Raw genomic sequence first — 18,745 nt, 5'->3', positions numbered from 1 at the left:
AAAAAAAAAAAAAAAAAAAAAAAAAAACAACTTCTTCCACTCCATGATCGGGTTTCAAGTTCACAGTCATTACCAGTCAGGACTGCGAAGTGAATGATTGTGAAAATCAGCAACGCTTAACACCCCAGCCTGAGTCTAAATCGCGCCTCTATGAACACCTCTGAGTGTGGTTATCACATTCAAAGGTCCCGACCCGACACTGTGCATTGCACAGTTAACATCCTCACTATGTGACACCAGTGACTGACAGCGGGAAAACGGCTCCGCGGTGACCAACATCTCCCCCCGCCCTTCCTCCTCACTATGCACTGGCTAAACTCAACAGGATCCGACCGCAGCAACTAGCGCACGTTGAGTGCACAGTCCCTCAAAGGAGCAGGAATCCCTGGGCCCACGCGATTACAACACTGCCACCTCCCCAGCACACAGGGGGCAGGAGACGCTCAGCTCAATGTCAGCAGCGGGCCCGGAGCTCAGGGAAACCGTAAAGCCGTCGTCGCGGAGCCTCGGAGCCTCCGCCCGCACTCCCGGGACGTCACCCCGCCGCCTGCTCACCTCGCTCAGCATCCGCGAGAGCCACACAGCCTTCGCCCAGCGTCCCCGAACCTGCGAGGGTTCCGCCAGCCAAACCCGGATGTGGCCTTTACCGGCGCATCGGAAATACGTCATCGCTCAGAGGCGGAAGTGGCGCGCTGTTGCCCGGGCTGCGACTTCACGCCGGAGGGGGCGTGTCTGCATTCCCGGAAGGGCCTGTGATCCCGCCTCGCGCTGTTTCCGGTTCCCATCGAAACTGAGGTTGTGTTGCCGTCTGGTTCCAGGGCGAGCGGTCGCCGGGCTTTGGAGTCTTACTTAGCGTTACCAGCCTCACGGGGACACTGAGAGATTAAAATGTCCTCGCGACCCCATGTCGAGTTCTCTCCAGGAAGCAGTTTTATTGTTCTCCTCTCTCCTCTAGTTATTTCTCTGCCGCTGGGAAAGAACGGAATTGGGGGTTCTTGTTGGTTTGCTTTGGTTTTGGTTTTGTGAATTTTCAAGACAGGGTTTCTCAGCCGGCCGTGGTGTCGCACGCCTTTAATCCCAGCACTTGGGAGGCAGAGACAGGAGGATTTCTTAGTTCGAGGCCAGCCTGGTCTACATACAAAGTGAGTTCCAGGACAACCAGGGCGACACAGAGAAACCCTGTCTCGAAAAACAAACAAAACAAAACAAAAAAAAAAAAAAAAAAAAGACAGGGTTTCTCTGTGTAGCCCTGACTGTCCTGGGACTCATTGTATAGACCAGGCTAGCCTCGAACTCGGGAGATCTGCCTGCCTCTGCCTCCCGAGTGCTGGCCTTAAAGGTGTGTGCCAACGCGACCCACGAAGGGCATATTTCATCTTTTTACACATCTTACAAATCTATACATAGTCTGGTGCCATCTCTGGTTGTGAAACTAATTCGTTTTCTCTAATACCCTAAAAGGCTGGGTCCTGGTGGGTTTTGTTGTTGGCTGGACTTATTTTTGTTTTTCCCTATCAGCTTGATACACTGTCAGCTTGATACACACTAGAGATATCTAGGAAAAGGACTCAGTGCTTCCATCGGATGGCCGGTAGGCAAGACTGGGGTCGTTTGCTTGATTCATGATTGATGTGGGACGGCCCAGCCCATTGTGGGTGGGGCCTCCCCTGTAGTCCTGGGCGCTGTAAGCACAGGGGGCAAGTCAATAAGCAGCGTTCCCTCCGTGGCTTCTACTTAAGTTCTTTTTAAAAGTGTCTGCTTTGGACTGTAATCTGTAAAGCAAATAAATCAATTTCCTTCCCAAATTGCTCTTGGGTATGGTCTTTACAATACAGCAATAAAAACCAAAAAACATGCAGGAGGATTTGTTAGTCAGGTTCATGGGGAGTCCGTCAGAGCCAATGTGATTCTGTGGGATCAGGGTACCTTCTTGGGTTTATGGTCACGTGAATGAAAGCATCTAAGAACTGATACAGAGAAAGCTGAGGGCGGGCAGTGGGGCCAGGGTTGGGGGTGGGGGGCGGGAGCTCCAGGCAAATTGTAACTCATAGCTGCCCCGAAGAGAACGGAGAAGGGAAGAGGCATGGTGGTGTGGGAGAGCCAGTGTGGAGGTCGGCCACGAGCAGGGAGGGGGCCTTCAGAGCATGAGCAAGGGATCCCAGTACAGGGAAGTTGAAAGCATACTTGTGTTGGAAAAGAATATCCCTGCGTGTGAACTAAGTGAAAGTAAACCAGGAAGGCAGTGACCCCAAGTTGGCAGACAAGCACAGGCAAGCTGCAAGGGTACTTCCGTTCCATTCCATTCTGACGCAAGTGCTATCGGGTGACTCATCCCGTTGGTAGGAGCTCAGCGTCATTTTGATGGGATTGGCACAGCATAAACCTCACCAAGAGGAAGCTTATGACCAGCAAGTATCAAAAAATGCCTGGTATTTGGGGCTTGACATAAACTACAGGAATGTCACAAGATGGGGCCAGGGGCACAGACTATGGAATACTGGACCTTAGGCAAGCTAGCCATCTTTGATAAAAACAAAACAAACAAACAAACAAAAAAACTTCTCACACTTAGGCTGTGACCAGAATCCAAGTGGAAAAGACTAGAAAGGAAAAGAAACCTGGCGACACACACCTTTAATCCCAGCACTGGGGGAGGCAGAGGTGATTGGATCTCAGTGAAACCTGGCCTAGATTTCCAGGACATCTAGGGGTAAATAATGAGACCTTGTTGAGAGAGAGGGAGAAGAAAGAGGAGAGGAGGAGGAGGAGGAGAACGACGACAACAAGAACAAAAAGGAATAGTTATACCCTTCTGCATCAGAACTCTGGATGTTCTGGGAATGTACATTAGTTTAAGGTGAGCACCTTTAAGCAGTTCCTTGATTTGCCCCCACTAGGCTAACCCTTAAGGAAGGAGACAAAAGCATGGGCCCCACTTAGAGAAGTGGTTCTCAGCTCATGTCATGATCCCTTTGGCAAGCCTCTTATCTCCAAAAATGTTTACATTATGAATTGTAGCAGTAGCAAAATTACAGTGAGGAGTAGCAATAAAAACAATTTTATGGTTGGGTGTCACCACAACATGAGGAACTGTATTAAAGGGTTGCAGCCTTAGGAAGGTCAAGAACCACTGCCCTAGAGGCATCTCTAATGAGTCTGTGGTTGAGAGAAATCTGGACAGGAACTCCAGGCAGGAACCGTGGAGGAACGCTGCTTGTTGAATGCTCTGGCTCATTCAAAGGCTTGTGTTTATACAGCCCAGAACCATCTGCCATGGTGCGGGGTCCTCCTGCATTCAGTAATGCTACGGTCAAACAAATGAGGCTTATCCTAAGTACCGCCATTTTGTTTTCAGACTCCATTTTGGTCACAAGGTGAAATGAAGTTCAGATTCCCAGACTCTAAGGGGAACTCTCCCTTTGGCTAGCCAATTTCCTCATTCTTTTTCCATACCACTAAGCACAATGATTTGTTCCTAACCATGAACAAATGGTTCTGACTGTCACTTGGCACAGATGTTTGTGGACCTTGGGCTTTAAAACTCCATAACATTCTGGCGTGAGGACTCAGTTCAGCTCCTGAGTCTGTTCTGAGTCTGTTCTGTGGCCCTGACTGACCAGTAGCAGCCGGAGTACAATATTTATTAAGACGAATGTTTGAAGATGCAGCCAGCTCCTGAGTCTGTGCTGTTGTCCCTGATGGGTCAGTTTTTGCTCCATAAGTAAAATAAAGATCTTGCTTTGCTGGAGTCTTGTGATGTCTTGGATTTCTTTTGGATTTTCAGATGCCAACAGTAACAATCAAGACCTTTCAGAATAGGTATGCTCACAGGCCAGTCTGATCTGGATAATTCATCAAAACTTTCCTTTCACATGACTGTGTCAACTTAGCAACTAAAGCCAACTAGGATATTTTGAACTGGCTGGTAGATTCATTCATTCATTCATTCATTCACTAATCCTTTTAAAATGTACTGAGTTCCTAGAAGCTGGACACAAACAGTGTACTAAGCAACATGGTTGAAGGATTTGCAGGGAACATTAAGAGGAACACCAAAACAGATCGCTTGTTAGTAACGAGTTCGTTAGAACAGCTATCAACACAATGGACAGACAGACAGTAGCATGGTAGAGGCTCTGAGGAGAGTTCAGGGTTCCAGTACCAGAGGCAGACAGTAAGGCAAGGGCTTCCTGTAGAGGACTCAGAACCCACAAGGGAGAAATAGGGGTCTTTATACTTTTTTGAGGATGCAGAGATTTCAGAGACATGAGCCTGGCTGTCCCCAAATCCCAAGGCTAGTGTATTAGGGTATTATATATATATATATATATATATATATATATATATATATATATATATATAATAGATATGGAATTAATTGGGATGACTTACAGGCTGCAGTCCAACTAACCTAGCATCGTTGGGCAGCTGTGAATGGAACGAGTCTAGTAGCTGCTCAGTACCACAAGGCTGAGTGTCTCAGCTGGTCTGCTCTATAAGCTGGAATCCTGAAGAAGTAGGGAGTCCAATGGATGTGTGGGCAAAGGGAGTGCAAGCAGACAAAGATGAACAAATCCTCCTTCCTCCATTATCCTTTTATAGGCCTCCAGCAGAAGGTGTGGCCCAGACTGAAGGTGTGTGCTGATCCCGAATAAGAGCGTGTGTCATCCCACCTCAAGATCTGCATCAAAAGCAGCAAGGTCTTCCAGTCTCAAGATCCAGATGGAAGGCATGTTGTCTTCCTCCCTCAAGATGGGGATCACAGGTGCCCCCCCCCCCAATTTCTGGAGTGTAGTTCATTCTAGACACAATCAAGTTGACAACTGAGAAAAGCCATAGCCATCACAGCTAGTTTATTCCTTCCTTCCTTCCTTCCTTCCTTCCTTCCTTCCTTCCTTCCTTCCTTCCTCCCTCCCTCCCTCCCTCCCTTCTTTCTCTTTCTTTCTTTCTTTCTTTCTTTCTTTCTTTCTTTCTTTCTTTCTTTCTTTCTTTCTTTCTTTCTTTCTTTCTTTCTTTCTTTCTTAGAAGTGACAGGAGACCCTGGAACTTAAGCCAGCGACTTCACTCTACATGGAAAGCCCCCAACCTCAAAGGTTGTTGCTATGCCCTTTTCTCATCAAGATTTCTCAGTTCAAGGCCGGATGGAAGCATCACACGCCTTTAATCCCAGCACTTGGCAGGTAAAGGCAAGAGGACCTCTGAGCTTGAGACCAGCCTGGTGTACAGAGTGAGTTCCAGGACAGCTAGGGTTACACAGCCTGTTGCCTAAAACGCTGTATGGAACCCACCCCCGCCCAAAGATGTCTCAATTCGAATACTAGCCTTGGGACTTAGGGACATCCAGGCCTGTGTCTAGATTCCCAGGGAGGTACTCACACTTGTAGCTGTCTCAGATGGGGATTATAAACAACAAGGCTCATCAGGAGTATGACAGGGCCCTCAGACACCCACGGTTCATCCCTCCCGCCCCCATCCATGGAAGAGGGCAAATGTTTGCATCGTGCAGCAAGTTGAAGAACAGAACCAGGCCTGAACCCAGCAATGCAGGAGATCAGCTTCAAGATATCCACTTTCTTCTCTAAGATAACACAGAGTGCCTCCATTGCCATCCCACTACCCATGCTCCTGACCACTCCCCGTGCAGTTTCTTCATCCACTCAAAAGATGGTGTCGGGTGTGGGGAGCCTGGCTCAGTTACAACTTTAAATAGGCTGGTACCATAGAAACAATCCTTAGGTGGCAATTTTAAGGCTGATATATTTAAAGTCTAGCACATGTACTTTTTCTTAGGACGGTGGTGACATTATGCCGTGGCACAGGTCCCGTTCCTATTCTGAAGTCTGTTACAAAAATAGACACGATGTACTGAACTTGGCAGGATTGGAAACCCAGATGGGCTGAGATCAGCAAACCTGGTTTCCCTTAAAATGCTCTGCGCACGGTTTGTCTCTCAGGAGGCCCTGCGCTACAGAGAGCTGGCTTGCCTGATGAGATCTGCAAAGCCAGGACTCTTGGAGGCACCCATGGTGTGGCGGAGGGGTTGGAGACACAGCTCAGCACTTAGAGCAGCACTTCTTTCTCTTGCCCAGGACCTGGGTTCAGTTACCAGCACCCACACAGTGGCTTACAACTGTCTGGAAGTCCAGTTCCAGAGGCAGCTCCAGTGCCCTCTTCTGCCTCCCTGAGCACCAGGCACGCATGCAGGTCCGCAGACATGCACATGGACAAAACAGCCATGCATATAAAAATAAAAATATTTAGAAAAAGTCTTAAAGCACACAGGTGTGCTGGGGAAGTAGCTTGATGGGTAAAAGCTTGCCTTCAAAGCCTGAGGACCTAAGCTAGGTGTGGTGGCGCACACCTTAAGTCCCAGCGATTGGGAGACAGGCAGGCAGATCTCTGAGTTGGAAGCCAACCTGGTCTACAGAGTGGGCTGAAGGCAGGCACATTTAATCTCAGCCCTGGGTAGGCAGAGATAGTGGAATCTTTCAGGCTTGCTTATCAGCCGATCTAGCCTCCTGGGCCAGTTCCAGGCCAGCTAGAGAACCTAGCTCAACAACTAGTGGGCAGTACCAAAGGAACGACCTCTGCCTACTCAGTGTGTTTCTTACAATGAGCGTGTCTGAGGGGATGCCCTGTGTCTGTCTGCCTTCCCCTCTATAAGTGACTCTCCCCTCCCCCCTCTGTGTATTCTTCTATCTCTTCACGGAGGGAGGACTCCAGGTAAACTGAAGCAGAAGACTGCAGGCTCATTTTGAGAAATTGCCAGGGCTGGAGAGATGGCTCAGTGGTTAAGAGCACTGACTGCTCTTCCAGAGGTCCTCAGTTCGATTCCCAGCGACCACATGATGGCTCACAATCATCTTGTAATGGGATCTAATGCCTTCTTCTGGTGTGTCTAAAGACAGCTACAGTATACTCATATACATCAAATAAATATATTTTTTTTTTTTTTGGTTTTTCGAGACAGGGTTTCTCTGTGTAGCCCTGGCTGTCCTGGCACTCACTTTGTAGACCAGGCTGGCCTCGAACTCAGAAATCCGCCTGCCTCTGCCTCCCAAGTGCTNGGATTAAAGGCATGCGTCAAATAAATAAATTAAAAAAAAAAAGAAAAAAAAATTTAAAAAAAGAAAAAGAAAAATTACCAGTCACTGCTGAAACATCTGTTCAGGGAAGCCTGGACACTATGGGAAGCCTGATTATCTTAGGCCGCCATGTGGTAAGGAAGCTCTGCTATGAGTGTAGAGACCACCTACTAGGTATTCAGGAAGCCTCCGGGCACTCTGGCTAAGAATGAGGAAACTTCTGGAAGGCAAGACTGTCAGTGTCTGCCATTGGAGCTTTACTCAAAACCAAAGGTGCCACAAAGATAGCTCTCTGCACACAGCCCAGCGGGAGGCACGGGGAAGATCTGAATGTTTTCTGCTGCCCAGCCATGAGCCTCCTGTGCCCCTAGGAGTGTTCATCCTTGGAGACAGGGGCTCCTTTTTGGATACATATAGGAAGGGGTTTTTGATGTTGTCTCCTGGCTGGCTTAGAGCTTGCTAAGGTTTGGCATCAATTCACAGAGATCCCCTGCCTCTGCCTCCTGAGTGCTGGGATCAAATATGTGAGCCAAAGATGTGGTGGTTTGTACGCGCTCAGCCCAGGGAGTGGCACTATTAGAAGGTGTGGCCCTGTTGGAATAGGTGTGGCCCTGTTGGAGGAGGTGTAGCCTTGTTGGAGTGGGTATGGCCCTGTTGGAGTAAATGTGGCCTTGTTGGAGGAGTGGTCCTGATGGAGTAGGTATGGCCCTGTTGGAGGAGGTGTGGCTCTGTTGGAGTAGGTGTGGCCTTTCTGGAGTAGGTGTGTCACACTGTGGACACACTGTGGTTGTTTTTTTGGTTTTTTTGTTGGTTTTTTTTTTTTTTTTTTCGAGACAGGGTTTCTCTGTATAGCCCTGGCTGTCCTGGAACTCACTTTGTAGACCAGGCTGGCCTCGAACTCAGAAATCCGCCTGCCTCTGCCTCCCGAGTGCTGGGATTAAAGGCGTGCGCCACCACGCCCCGGCTGGACATGGGTTTTAAGATCCTCACCCTGGTTGCCTGGAAGCCAGTCTTCTGCTAGCAGCCTTCAGATGAAGATGTAGAACTCTCAGCTCCTCCTGCACCATGCCTGCATGGATGCTGCCATGTTCCTGCCTTGATGATAATGGACTGAACCTCTGAACCTGTAAACCAGCCCCAATTAAATGTTCTTTATAAGACTTGCCATGGTCATGGTCTCTGTTCACAGCAGTAAAACCCTAACCAAGACAGACAGGTTAGTATTGTGTGTTATATGGTGTGTGTGTGTGTGTGTGTGTGTGTGTGTGTGTGTGTGTGATGCATGCACAGATGTGTGGGTGCAAATGACCATGTGCATGCGTACTCTCCATATTATTGCCTTGAGGTAAGTTCTCATTGAACCTGAAGTTCACTCTGTCAGTGGGACTGGCTAGCCACCAAGTTCTCAAGATCCATGTGTCACTGCCACCACCTCAGGGTTGGGACTACAGGCACATACATACACGCCCAGATTTGTGAGGGCCAGGGATTCAAACTCAGGTCCTGGAGATTACAGAGCAGGCCTCTTACTCATCGTACTAGTCAGGGTTCTCTAGAGGAGTGGAGTCAACAGGATGAATAGATACAGCAAACGAACTGATTAAGTCAGCTTATGTTACAATAATATCAACCACTGTCTCACATCTGAGACCGGACAACCCAGCAGTTGCCCATTCCCTGGGCTGGTACCTACCTCCACCATCTCATCTGCTTCCAATACTCTGGAAGGCTCCTGGAAAGCTGCTGGTCAGTGCACAATGGAAGCCCAGGCTCCAGTTCTGATGTCAGTCAACCCGGCAGTGTCAGGGAGGCCATAAGAGCAGAAGGCAGATGATTTTCATTTCCTTATCTCTCTTCATTGAGATGGCTGCCAGAGGTACCATCCACAATTAAGGTTGGTCTTCCCATGTCAATCAAGGCAACCAGGACAGTTCTGCAGGGGAGGGTCGATACTCTAGTTTGTGGCAAGTTAAAATTAACCATTGGATCTCCCTAGTCATCTGTGCAGTAGCCCAGGAAGGGTTGGTGTGTATGCTGGGGGCAGGACCTGATGCATGCTAGGTAAGTACTCTATCACTGAGCCCCAAGAATCAAAAATATCAGCTCAAGAATGAATATATATAAATACACACACACACACACATTAAACTTGAGATTGGAGCTCCACTATGTAGTCCAGGCTGGTCTCAAATTCAGAGATCCATCTGTCTCTGCCCACCTGCATGCTAGGATTAAAGTCATGAATCAACAGTCCAGGTTTGTCTTGCCTTTTGAGATAGAACTCACCATGTAGCCAAGGCTGGCCTTGAACTTTCGATCTTCCTGCCTGTATTAGGACTGCAGATGTGTGTCATACCCAGCTTTGAGAGTTTTGTTTAATTTTTAAATTTATTTTTTCTCTCCCTCCCTCCTCTCCCTCCACCCTCTGTGCTGTATTCGTTCATGTGTGTGCATGCACTAGTGTATGTGTGTGTGTGTGTGTGTGTGAGAGAGAGAGAGAGAGAGAGAGAGAGAGAGAGAGAGAGAGAATGGAGATGTCAGAAGTCAACTTGAAGGAGTTAGTTATTGGTTCTCTTCCACCAAGTGGGTTCCTGGGATGAACATCACCCTGCTTTGTGGCAAGTGTCTCTTGTGAGGTGCTTGTCTCCAAGCCAAAGTGCAGCCATCTGCAAGAGAGCAGCTGTGTCTGCTCACACGATCACCATACTCAGGCTTGTTGACCGTGGACTTTCCCTCAGAGTGGGAAGTTACTGGGCCCTCCCAAGCATTGTCTGAGATCTTGTCCTAACTGTACTTGGCCCAGAGCCCCAAGGAGGGGCTGGATAAAGGCAGGAAAGACTAAGGGAAGTTTACTATCCATACGTGTGTGAGGACTTCCCACTGTCTGCTCCGAGGCACTCACACGGCTGCCAGCAGTCCCTCCCCCATGCTTCTTATGTTTTGGTTCCCAGGGTGAACTGTGGTGGGATCCTGGTTTGTCAGGATTGGGGGGGGGGACACTGTTCACACCTCCCCCAGGAAGGAATCTTACCCACAGACCCCCTCTCACCAGCTTTCAAAAACGGAAATTACTAAGTTCTCCAGAGGAGCTGACGGGCACAGGCTGTCAACAATAACAGAAGCAGTTGATTAAAAACTCTGTAACCATGGGCAGGTACACAGCCACTGCTGTGACCCCTCCTGCAACTGGATGTCAGGCGCACGGGTGTGAACCTTGAGGAGGATGCACGGAAGCTCTATTACTTCTAACGTATTCCAGCTTTCCATGGATCCCAGGGATCGAACCCTCCCTGGCCTTTGTACTTTGAATCTCCTCTCCATGACTTAACAATGCCTCATACAGTAGAACACTGTGGAAAACATACTCTCGTGTATGAAGGATGAGTTTGGAACCTCTGCACCCATGTAAAGCCATGTGTGGCTGTGTGTATCCCACACATGCCCGAGCCCACAAACACATACACAGAATTAAACATTAAAAAGATTGAAAAAAATTCAAGACAGGGTTTCAAATTGTCTAGCCTGGCTTTCACTAGGGTACACCGTGCTTGGCTCACCTGACCAGAAGCAGGCCAAGCAGTCAACAGTTTTCTCAGGTATTAGTCACACTTGGCTGATCCTGTAAATGCCCAGCAGAGGCTGCAGGGGCAGGCTCCATGGATGTGTGTGCCAGGAGTGCCTGGTATCAGCAGGGCAGGGGTCGTGTGGAAGGAGGCACACCAGGCAAACTGAGGATGTCACAGAATGAACAGAAAACTCTCAGAAGCCACAGGTAAAGGTGCTTGTTGCTGAGTCTGACTACCTCAATTCAGTCCCTGGCCCTACACGTGGTGAAGACTCCCACAAGCTGTCTTCTGACCTCTACACGTAGTATGTAGTACATGTGTGCCAACACACCTCAGAGGCCTGGCTACCTCTCACTAGTTGGAAGAAGAGTCAGACGCTGCGGCACAGGAACATCGGCCCTGTCACCCTTGATCGTTGTTAGTAATCGCCTGAGGCTGAGTGTAGAGGCACCTGGGAGATCGCCTGACCAGAGCTCTGGATGTCTGCAGGGACTTTTTCAGACACACTCAGGCGAGCTAAAAGAAAGAGACTAGCCCTGCATGTGGGCAGCAGCATCCCACAGCTGGGGGTCAGACTCAAGAGGAAGGGCAACCAATTGAGTCCTGGGACTCCCTTTCTAGCTTCACTGCCAACTGTGACTTGAAGTCTGTTGCATGCGTCCTGCCATGATGGGAACTATGGGCCAACATAAATCTGCTGTTGCTTACGTCAGGTATGGGAGCAACACAAAATCAGCCTGCCTCTAAAATCTATACCCCCAGGACTCTGCAAGCCATGGCCTCCCTAAGCCTCATGGCTGCTCCCAGGAAGCCAGGCAAAGCTTCTGAGCTCTTATGAAGTTGTTCTTGGTCCAGCTGGTTACAGAGCATCTAGGGACCACCCAGCAGGCCCGGGGCTAAAAGAAAATGGGTCTTTGGTGTTTCCAGAGAGATCGCCTGGTACATTTTCCCTCAGAGAAGTGTCTATAAGGTCTGCAAGAAAAACCATGTAAGAAGGGAGCCCCAGCCCACACCCTCCAGAGGGCAGAGCCAGCCTCAGGCCACATGCTTCAGAGGGGCTGGTGGATATGATCTGTCAAGTCGGCTTGCTTCATCTCCAAAGAAACCTGGCTGTCTGACCCGCTAGTCCTTGTTGTCATTCATCCTCATGGAGAGAATTACCCATGTGCACACAAACTTTACCCCCCAGTGATCCTTCTGGACTCTGCCTGTGAGCCCAGCGGTGGCTGCAGCAGCAGTGTCGCCATGTTCTACAGCATCACCAGTTCCCACTTGTGAGGAAGAGAAGAAACCTACTCACTCGTGTGAAGTAAGGCACAGACAGCAGCCTGTCTACTTTATTCAAATAATTAATTTCTTTTCTCTGTGAAACTGAGTAGGACTAGAGCAAGGAGAGCCCATATATTAAACTCTTAAATAGATCCTTTGAGTTCAACGTTCAGTCAAGGAGAGGCACGGGTCTCGGGTCTTGTCCCAGGAGATGAGGTCACCAAGGGGTCTGTCCATTAGGGAAGATAGCAAATTCAATTCTTTAAAAAAAAAGTTCCCAAGGAGAGAAAAATTAGAAAATCTCCAAGTTTCTGAAGCGGAAGTAGTCTCTCCCTCCTCAGTGCTGTCCTGGAGCGGAGGTTCCAAGCCCGCCTCGGCCGAGATATACGAATGCTCCAACCCGGCAGGCCCCGCCCGGCGTGACTGAGAGCAAGCCATGTGCTTGGGTTAGTCCAGCTTCCGTGTGCAGGTCTGAGCCCTGCGGGGACTGAGAAGGGGGAGGTGGTGTCAGCGCCGCAACGCTGGAATAGAGTTTCTGCTTGTTTATTTTATTTGTTTTTTTGAGTCAAGGTCTTGCTGAATAACACTGGCTGTACTAGAACTCCATATGTAGACCAGGCTGGCCTAGAATTCACAGAGATCTGGCCCACTCTGCCTCCTAAGTGATAAGATTAAAGGTATACATGGTCACATGGGACCTAGTTTATTTTTAGTGTGTCTGTGCACATGTGGGTGCAGGTGTGCAGTACACACATGTACGTACACACACACACACACACACACACACACACACACACACACACACCAGATGGCCAGGGAGAATCTATATTTAAAACTGGCTCTTGGGTTCTCATCTACATTTTAACCTGGCCTCAAAGATCCTCTTCTCTGAGGGCTGTTGAGGCTACAGAGTGAGTTCAAGGCCACAGTGGGCAGGCTCTGTGAGGTCCCATCTTCCCATCTCAATGTAAAAGAGGGCAGAATACAGCTCCTCGGTAGATCTCCTGCCTGCATGAACCAGGCCTGAGCATTGCTGCATGAAGTCTTGGCTTCAACAGCCCCAACCCTTCAGAAAGTGATGTGTTTGATACAGTGAGTTTCAGAGAAAAGAGGTATTGATACACCCATTCCGGGCCAATCCACACAGGGCTGGCTGGTGAACCCTGTATGTGGCATCTCATCTAAAGGCCAATCAGGTTAGCACTGGCTGTAGGCTGGTCTGGGATCCGAACAGAATGGCAGGAGGTGAGGGAAGCAGTCAGGGGGTGGGGTTCTCTTCCGTACTCTTTTCTCTGGAGTGAAGCCATCAGCACAGCCACCAAGGGAGTCCTGACAGTCACAGAGTCTGGACATCCCAGATCAAAATCCCTTTCCCGACCTCTCAGTGAAATAGGCACCTAAAGTCACTCTGACAGTGCCGAGGCCGCACAAAGGACTGAAGGAAGCCAGCCTCCCGCTGTGTGACACAGAAGGCTATGGAGCTCTCTGCAGGGATGGAGCTGTGGGCCTCTTGTCTCTTTCGTGCAGAGCAGCATTTGGCCTGACACCTCCCTCATACACTCTTAGAGGAGCCCAACAATGACTACGGAGAACACTGGCTGCCCTGAGCTAAGGCTGAGGCTGTTTATCTGGGTGGATACAACAGGCTGTACCATGTATCTGTGAGGCTTAGGATCGCTATCTCCATGGTCCTCCAGCTCCTTCCCAGCAGGAGAAAACCTCCTTTTGCTTTGGTCTAGCATTGATTCCCTATTAACCCCCTCCCCCACCAATCCAGAGCCCAGAGTAAGCCTCCATTCTATAAATAGCTTCCTAGCCTGTCACCATGGAAACGAGATGGGGCTGGGTCTGTCCACCTTAGTGGACATATCCGAGAGAGAGAGAGGGTTTAAAGGACGGGTACCTCAGCCAGGGCTGGCAGGCTCTGTGGCGAGGCGGGGAAAGCTCACCTGGAAATCACGAACTTCCTAGGTGTGGGGAGGTGCTGTTCTGGTTCACCTGCAGGGAGACGGGAAGACCAAGTGGTGGGTGACTGGGTTCACTTTTCCCTTCTAAGGAGGCACTGTGCTCAAGACAGGCGACAGTAGCTGTGTCCCTAGGAGCTCCTAGGTGACAGGGGCCATATTTTGTTTGTACCCATCTGTTCCACACTCCCAGGCCCCACCCTCAGTGCCAGCCCGGTCCTTAAAAGCTGTGATCTAAGAGAACACGTTTGGTGTTTTTGTTTTTGTTTTGGTCCCCACATAGGACATCCAGAACTCATGGGAAGGAAGCATCTGAGCTGGGTAGCTCGGCACATCAGTAAATACAATGTGCTCGTCCAACAGGGTCAGCGCCTCATCCAGCAGACAGGGGACTCCCAGGACAGCAGGGCATGCCACAGAAGCACAATCAGCACAAACATGTACACAGTGAGCCAAAAGCCGCTGTCCCTGAACTGCGACACTGATAACCTGACCATTAAAATGCCGACTTCCATAGGCTGGTCCCATGCTTTGTTTTTCTAAAATGAATGCTCAGCTGAAGTGCTTGGCATGCAAGCCTGAGGATCTGAGTTCAGACCCCAGCACCAACCACCTAGACAAGGGGCACACAGCTGGGAAGGTGGAGGCAGGAGGATGCCTGGGGCTTGCTGGCCTGCTGGTGCAGCCCAATCGGTGAACCCCAGATTCACTGTGAGACTCTGCCTCACAATAGAAGGTAGAGATCAAGAAAGATGCCTGATGTTTGCACCTCGCACGTGAACATGTAATCACATGTACACACATGCACTACCATACATGCTAAAACAAACAGGCACGCGAGGTGACTCGTCTCAGGACCATCCCACCATTTGAAGGGCAGCCTCTCAGCCCCCAGAGGAGCATCATGTTAGCAGAGTAAAGCCCATGCTGTCAGATGGTGAAGCTCTGCTAATCCTGACATTGCACTGATGGACCCTCAGGGGTACCTCAGGATGGTGGGCCCAGCTGTGGGGAACTGAGGGAAACCTGGCTCTGGCTTGTGGCCACTTGGCCACACGCCCTGTGATCCTGCGGCTCTAGAAAAGTGTGTCTGGGGATTGTGCTTGGTAACTGTCCCCTTAAGTGGATGGGGTTCAAGTTAGAAACATCAAGTCCTCACAGACTCCAGGCACCTTCCAGCCAGAGGACAGGGGGCTCAAGAAAAAGACTGCTGAGATTGACTGTGGCTGGATGAGTCACTTACGGACACTCCTGACCCAGTACTACCTAGGCTTATGACAGGGAAGTGTCATCCGCTGCCCTGCCCATCCATCCATCCACCCACCCATCCATCCATCCATCCATCCACCCACCCATCCATCATCCATCCATCCATCCATCCATCCATCCATCCATCCATCCATGCATCCATCCATGCATCCACCTATCTATCCATCTACCCATCCATCCATCCATCCACCCACCCACCCATTCATTATCCATCCATCCAGGGCAACGTGGTGTAGCTATGGACCAATTCTGAGCTGGGGCCCAGCCAGGGAAACAAAAAGCAGAACCCCACTTTGACTTTCTAACCTGAAAATATCCTTTCAGATTGGCTGGCGTTTTATAGTCTCCTTTCAAGACCTAGGAAAGAATATAAGTGTCACTGTGGGGGAAGTGGCAGGGAGTAAAATCCAGGTCATCACTGACACATCTATCCAACCACCCATACATATGTCCCTCCACCCATACATCTGTCCCTCCACCATCCGTCTGTCTCTCCATCCACCTGTCAGGTACACATTTCTTGTCCCCACCCCTCCCCTCCATTCATCTATGTATCCTATCAACCCACCCATCTACCCATCATTCCATATAGTCATCACAAATCCATCAGTCTGTCCATCTATCTATCACCCATCTGTCCACCCATCCACCCATCCATCTATCTGTCCATCTTCCTTCAGCAACATTTACTGAGTGCCTCCTATTTTCTACATACACGGGACAGTGTTAATCAGGGGACTGGAGTTCTTGTTCCCTTGTAGCCTCTATTCCCAACAGGGGCGCAGATGATTTGCAGGTAACAGTGCTCATGAACCACACCACAGGCTTGTGAAGCCATGGGATGTGGCAGGAAGGCAGTGAGGCAGAGGGGTGTAGTTGGGAGTGACCCTGGGTTTCTGCAACCACATAAGGGATGAGACCCGAAGTACGAGTAAAACCAGCCAGCTTAGTCAGAGAAGAGAAAGTACTCAGGCAGAGGGTAAGACTGAAGCCTTGAGGGTGTGGACGGTGCCCTGACTGTGGCCTAGCTCCTGTGACACAGCCACCTGCGGCTTGCAGCCACAGTAACCAACCACACTGGAACAATCTCATGAGTGCAACTCTTATCACAGAGCTACCGAGGCCCAGGGCTCACGACGGTGAGACAGACGGCCTGCAGCACTCAAGCACCCATGCCTAACCACTGGCTCCCACATGGCATTTTCTTGGAGGTGTCCCTTTGCCATGGGGACTGAACACCGTGGAGATCAAGACAGGGGGCCCTTGCCAAGGCCAGAAACTCACAATTGATCTGATTGATCCAACAGCAGCATCCACTAGGATTCCTATTCTGTATAAAAGAAACTGACTTTTCTTGGGAGCTTTAGACCCGACCCCATGGCACACACACACAACTGCATTCACACACATGGAAAAAAAGGGCTGTGGATGCTTCTGGATGCCCAGGGCTGGCTTTCTGTTACTGTGAGGGCTCTAGACTATTGTTACTTGGGATGGAACCCAGAGCCTCGGGCATGCTGGGTAAGGACTCCACCAGCAGACCGCACCTAGACTCTTATTTTTAATTGACATAAGTCAGCTGCTCAAACCACTCAAGGGGCTGGGTGACTCCAAGCAGACTTGACTGTGACCTAGTGACCTGTTCTTGCAACATGCCTGTGCTAGAGCCACCTACTTCCCCTGAACCATCTCCACCATAGAGAACAGGGAATTCAACAGCTCCCAGTCTGAGAAATCAACATGACAACTGAGGGAACAATAGTGTGTCCACTCTTTCTTTACGTGCGTTTGCTTGCAAGACTCGAAGGGACACACACATCCACACACACACCCAGAGCCAGGGAGACAGCAGAAAGGAAAGGGTAAACAGGACTACACGTGAACACGAGTAGCCAGGGAAACAGGAAATGCAGTGAAGTAAGACTGGAGGCAAAAACAGATCTGCTCTGAGAGGAACAGGGCGAGGGGACACCTGTGGGCCTTGAGCTTCCTTTTGGCCAAGCCAAAGGGGAAACCCTGCATCTGTGCATTATTTCCATCAGGCAGAACACACGATGGTCAGGAGCCTGAGGCTGGAGTCCCCCTCCTGCCGGAGCCTTTGCTCACTCTCCTGTGTGCGCACACAACTGCTCACACTCTCCAATGTGTGCACACTCACCCGGTGTGTGTTGTTGATAACAATGGGGTCGGGGTTCCCGTAGTTGGGCGGATTCGCATATGGGTCATAGCCAAGCCGGGCCAGCATGGGGGCAATCTGAGCCATATCCCTCACCACATCTCTAGGGATGTGGCCAGTCCACTTGGAGAGAGCTTCCAAGTTCACCGGTTTGATGACCTGGTCCGTGGACCGCTCAATCCTGCGGAGAGAGGACAAGTCTTGTCAGGTTGGGGGACACTCCCTGCTCAGAGGCTATGGGGCAGCAGGATGGGTGGGCACCCCTGTGCCCTTCCCCATCAGCTATGAGGGCACTGTCAGGGAGCTGTGACTCATGGAAGCTGCATGTATGAAGAAGCGGAGCTGTGGTCAGGAGCCATGTGCTCTAGTGATGCAGTTCACATGTATGTGTATGCATGTGTGTTCGCATGATGTATACGTGTGTACATGCCCGTGTACATGTGTGCACACATGTATTGCATGTGTGCACATGCCTGTGTGTGCACCTGCCTGTGTGAACATGTATGAGTGCATGTGTATACACGTGTACATATGCCCCTGTGTGCATACGTGCACATGTCTTTCACGAGTATTCACAAAGCCTCCAGGTGTGGATGTCCTCCATCACTTCTCCACTTTGCTTTTTGGCCGTCTCACTAACTTCATTGTGCCCGGTTAGGCTGGCCAGGGACCCTCCAGGATCTGCCTTCTGCCCCTTTGGACTCACGAGACAAGCCCTGGCAACCACGTGTGGGTGACTTTTATGTGGGTGCTGGATCTGCTGAACTCAGCCGCCACATTTGCACGGTGAGCGGCAAGCATGTTACAGCCACTAAGCCATCCCCTAGCTCCTCTTTTATTTGTGGTTTTTTAATTTGTTTATTTATTTTTAGTGTGTGTGTGTGTATGTGTGTGTGTGTGTGTGTGTGCGTCTGATGTACAAGGTCTGGGTAGGTCCATGGTGCATGTGTGGAGGTCAGAGGTCAACCTGGTGGAGTCGCTTCTCTCGTTCTGCTTTTATGTAGGTTCTGGGTATTAAACTCAGTTTCTAGGCTTGTACTACAAGCCCCTTTACTTACTGAGCCATACTGCTAGCCCTGCCTGTGCTTCCTTAAAAATAACTTGTCCTATCTACAATTAACATGGGCAGCTTGGCCTTGGAAAAAAAAAAAAAAACATCAAATCCTACTGTGGAGGCTGAAGGTCCAGGGGATGCCAGCTTCCCGTAGGTGCCTGGCCTTCTGTCTGCAACACGCGATTCCTGAGTATTATCTGTGCTCTTCAACAGCACAAGACGGACAGCTACAGGGGAGGAGAGACCCGATTCCCAACTCTTTCCCAATCAAACAGAAGGATGCTGAAGCTCAGAGAGGCACAGACACTTGCCTAAGGTAGCACAGCTCAGGAAGGGCAGACTTGACCTGCCGCCTGGGGCCT

The 18,745-nt window shown here is 50.0% G+C and overlaps 2 protein-coding genes across 3 annotated transcripts in view; both read right to left on the bottom strand.

Moving 5' to 3' along the window:
• The window catches only part of Tfip11 (tuftelin interacting protein 11), a 12,042-nt gene extending 11,378 nt beyond the window's left edge, over positions 1-664 (bottom strand). Inside the window, exon 1 of the mRNA XM_021162813.1 lies at positions 556-664. The gene's annotated coding sequence lies outside the window, so the exon portion shown is untranslated. The remainder of the gene's footprint in view (positions 1-555) is intronic.
• An 11,287-nt stretch (positions 665-11,951) lies between these two features.
• The window catches only part of Tpst2 (tyrosylprotein sulfotransferase 2), a 38,350-nt gene continuing 31,556 nt past the window's right edge, over positions 11,952-18,745 (bottom strand). For both annotated transcript variants that reach the window (XM_021162365.1, XM_021162366.2), the window contains exons 4-7: positions 17,312-17,510; positions 15,460-15,510; positions 13,870-13,918; positions 11,952-12,407 (exon numbers count right to left, since the gene is read on the bottom strand). In XM_021162365.1, the coding sequence (XP_021018024.1) occupies positions 13,877-13,918; positions 15,460-15,510; positions 17,312-17,510 (292 nt within the window). In that variant the 3' untranslated portion in view covers positions 11,952-12,407; positions 13,870-13,876. The remainder of the gene's footprint in view (positions 12,408-13,869; positions 13,919-15,459; positions 15,511-17,311; positions 17,511-18,745) is intronic.

This window comes from Mus caroli, chromosome 5, assembly GCF_900094665.2.
Source record: "Mus caroli chromosome 5, CAROLI_EIJ_v1.1, whole genome shotgun sequence".
Taxonomy (NCBI): Eukaryota; Metazoa; Chordata; class Mammalia; order Rodentia; family Muridae; genus Mus; species Mus caroli.
Note: the sequence above shows the minus strand (reverse complement) of the source record. Positions and strands in the feature narration are given on the sequence as shown.